This window comes from Gymnoscopelus braueri (genome assembly GCF_963280865.1).
Source record: "Gymnoscopelus braueri genome assembly, contig: SCAFFOLD_195, whole genome shotgun sequence".
NCBI lineage: Eukaryota > Metazoa > Chordata > Actinopteri > Myctophiformes > Myctophidae > Gymnoscopelus > Gymnoscopelus braueri.
This window is the reverse complement of record NW_027660507.1, coordinates 118,497-122,500: the sequence shown is the minus strand read 5'-3', so window position 1 is coordinate 122,500 and position 4,004 is coordinate 118,497. Positions and strand designations below refer to the sequence as shown.

General features: G+C 40.5%; 1 protein-coding gene across 1 annotated transcript in view; it reads left to right on the top strand.

Moving 5' to 3' along the window:
* LOC308081490 (myelin regulatory factor-like protein) overlaps positions 1–3,508 on the top strand; it is a gene marked incomplete at its 5' end in the record, with an annotated part of 7,268 nt that extends 3,760 nt beyond the window's left edge. The window contains 6 exons of the mRNA XM_080457865.1: positions 583–630; positions 1,704–1,788; positions 2,182–2,256; positions 2,488–2,599; positions 3,124–3,195; positions 3,379–3,508. Of these exons, the coding sequence (XP_080313991.1) occupies positions 583–630; positions 1,704–1,788; positions 2,182–2,256; positions 2,488–2,599; positions 3,124–3,195; positions 3,379–3,468 (482 nt within the window). The remainder of the gene's footprint in view (positions 1–582; positions 631–1,703; positions 1,789–2,181; positions 2,257–2,487; positions 2,600–3,123; positions 3,196–3,378) is intronic.
* Between the last annotated feature and the right edge of the window lie 496 nt (positions 3,509–4,004).

Below are 4,004 nucleotides of genomic sequence, written 5' to 3'. Positions count from 1 at the left end.
TGTGTGTGTGTGTGTGTGTGTGTGTGTGTGTGTGTGTGTGTGTGTGTGTGTGTCAGGGAGAAAGTAAAACAAAAGCCAGAACACAATAAAAGTATCTTAACAGTCCTGCTTTCAATAAACCAAAAAAAGCATGAGCGCGTGTGTGTGCGCTTGTGTGTGTGTGTGTGTGTGTGTGTGTGTGTGTGTGTGTGTGTGTGTGTGTGTGTGTGTGTGACTGTGTGTGTGTGGTCGCAGCCATATGTTTGTGCACAAGCCTGGCTTGTGGCTCCCTCTAGTGTTGCTTCTACAGAATTGCTGGGTGGGTGGTAAAAACGAACGCGCCTTCTTCAATCTACCTGGTTCTCCATTCACCCTGTAACATATATATATATACAGAATGTAGAGAAGTGAACATGTAAGAGCTGTTGAGACAGGGAGACCCCTGTTACTGAACAAACTCTATACAGCGATGATTACTGTCAGAATATAGAGCAATTTAACACTTATATTAACAATAAAATATCACAGTTACTGTACACCACGCCCTTTATTAATCCAGTGGCAGGCTATATACTGTATATGTAATTATTGTTTTGTCTCCAGATGAGGGCAGAGAGCGGTTGTTTGATAAACTGAGAGAAGCCAGCGATTGTGAGTTTAACAAACTACACATAACCTTCTGTCTGTCTGTCTGTCTGTCTGTCTGTCTGTCTGTCTGTCTGTCTGTCTGTCTGTCTGTCTGTTTATAGATTAACCGTGTCAATGTTTACATCACTATTTTCTTTAAGGATGTCCTATCAGCATCATTTGTATGTCGATTGCCCCCTTTGAATGCATTTAGAAAATGCCTCACAGTTGTGACTTTATATCTAAAGAATACTGCAGTGTTGTGATTGTCTTGACAATGTGGGAAAAGAGAAAGAGGCTGATTCTACAAATGCCTTCTAAAGTAGTTCCCAAACTTTTTCGTGCCAAGGACCCCCAACATGATATGTACTGTATTTGGCCGCGGACCCCCCCCATCTGAAAACTTTTTGTGCCAAGTACGCCCAGAAGATTTGTGTAAAAAAAAAGATATAGATATTTTTTTACATACGTTTTGCTACCTACAGTAGATAGCAAAACGTATGTTTTTTTATGTAAAATCTAAAATGACACAGATGCTTCCTCGGTTTTAATTGGTTAAAATATGTACGTATTACGTTATAAAATGGTAGATTATGCATTTATATAATGCCTTTCTCTAAAGTGAATGTACATCACATTCACCCATTCATGCACACATTCACACACCGAAGGCAGAGACCATATAAGGCACTAATTCAGGTAGATAGACGGAGAGATCTGCTATTTTTGCTATTATTCAAAAAATATATATCTTTGCCTGTAATGACATAAACAAAATAGGTTCACCAGGTTGGAAGGGGTTAATGATAACTTGTTGGAGCGTAACCAGTTGATTTCCCCACTAGTTTAGTGGTTTCCATGGGTTTCCCCCCAAAATTGCAATCTACAAGCTCATTGCAATGTGACACATTGTGGGCGTGTAGATCTGCTATTGTTGTGATTTTTTTTGGACAATTTTGTACATTTGTAATAGAGTTTTTGAGAAATATATTATTAAATTATACTGTACAGTATCTGTATTTGATATTTTCTGTTTTTTTGTCTGTCTGTCTGTCTGTCTGTCTGTCTGTCTGTCTGTCTGTCTGTCTGTCACTCAGGGACTAATACAACCATCCAGTCTTTTCTGATTAAAGAGAACGAGCATGTGATCGACAGTCGATACTGTGAGACAGATAGCTGTGGGTGAGTCTGTCTCTCTCGCACACGCACGCACGCACGCACGCACGCACGCACGCACGCACGCACGCACGCACGCACGCACGCACGCACGCACGCACACACACACACACACACACACACACACACACACACACACACACACACACACACACACACACACACACACACACACACACACACACACACACACACACACACACACACACACACACAGAATTCAACTAGTCTTTATTTTGAATATTTGATTCAGGTTAATTCTCTGTGTGTGTGACCGTGTGGGGGGCCAAGCAAGTAGTGAGAGTCTGGCTATCAATGGAAACGTTATGTTGATGCTTATTTTCTGTGTGTGTGTGTGTGTGTGTGTGTGTGTGTGTGTGTGTGTATGTGCGAGTGTAGATCTGGCAGATATAACTATACAGTCCCCATCAGTCCCTATGTGCCTGTTAACATGAGAGTGACTCTGTCGATGAAGTAAGTCCTGTCTGTCTGTCTGTCTGTCTGTCTGTCTGTCTGACTGACTGACTGACTGACTGACTGACTGACTGACGGGCTTGTTTACTGACTACGTGCCTGGCTAACTGGTTTACCGATTTATTGACTGTGTCTTTTAACAACTTGCACGTGATGGGTCTTGTAGTTCTACAAAGCTTCTGGTGGTCTATCTCTGCAGTTTTAATGACTTTGTGATGATGGGTCTTGTAGTTCTACAGAGCTGCTGGTGGTCTATCTCTGTAGTTTTGACGAGACGGCAGCTTGTTCTTCTGTGTTGGACATCAACTCTGTCGCCATGTCCAGATACCCTACCAACACACAGGTAAGGATGGATGGATGGATGGATGGATTCATTGATTGATTGATTGTCTGCAGTGGTGGAAAGTAAGTCCATGTAATCAAGTACTGCACTCAAGTAAAATGTTTAGGTACATTTAGCCTACTTTACTGGAGTATTTCCAATTTACTATACTTTTACTTCACTCCACTACATCTCAGAGGCAAATATTGTACTATTTACTCCACTACAATTATTTGAAAACATTAGTACTTTGTTGATTTTGATTATTATTACAAAACATACCACCATTCACCACTTCAGCCCCTATATGCACTTTGGCTAGTTGTTGTGAGCTTGTAGATCGCCTATTTTCACAAGATTTTTTATACATTTTATACATTTGAAAACTTTTTTACTTTAATGCCAATACTTTTGAACTTTTACTCAAGTAAATGTTTTATATCTGACTTTTACTTACACAGTAACAGAGTGTTTCTACTTTGCAGCATTGATACTTTTACTTTGTCCACCACTGACTGTCTGTCTCTCTACCTGTCTGTCTGCAGGGGGAACATGAATGGTCTCTCCACGTGTCTCGCCTGTCTCACAGCTCCTATCACTTCAGGTCCACCGTGGCGGTACGTCTGTGGGACACAATGCCTGTCTGTCTGTCTGTCTGTCTGTTTCATGCTATTTATTACAATTATCTATGGTTCTACTATCCTCATGGGGGCATGTGTTTTGTCTGTCTGTCTGTCTGTCTGTCTGTCTGTCTGTCTGTCTGTCTGTCTGTCTGTCTGTCTGTCTGTCTGTCTGTATAGGGTCAGGCAGACTGCAGTACCGATCGTCACTACATGGGGGTGCTCTTCACAGACTATCACTTCCACTTCTACCGGCGTTGCGAGGCCTGAAGACGGATACACACGTGGCCCACAAACACATACAGAAAAAATACACACACGTGAGCACACACAAAAGAAAATGAAGAATCAATTAGATCTCATCATACGGTAAATTAAACTTGTAATTATTATTTAAGACTGTGTGCTTTGTGATTAAACCCTAACTGTCCAATCAGACGGCCTCAAACCTATGAATAATTCTGTAATAACAGCTCATCTCTATGTGGTTAATTGTATTACTTCAGAATGTACTCATCATATTTAATAATTCATTTGTTTCCATATTGTCATGGTTTCTCTAAACGTTCTTAATGGCGAAAATCAACAATGGAGCACTATGTTTAGCTGTTTTTATTGACTGGAATCAGACCTGTGTATAACACAGCTTAGAGATACAGACGATGCAGATGATTCCGTTTTGAAACATAATGTACAATGAACATAATAACGATACATGACAGTATTTTAAATACTATGAATTTGACTTGTTCATGTTGTTCATTAAAACACGTCCATTATTGTGGAGAATGTGATACATTGTGTTG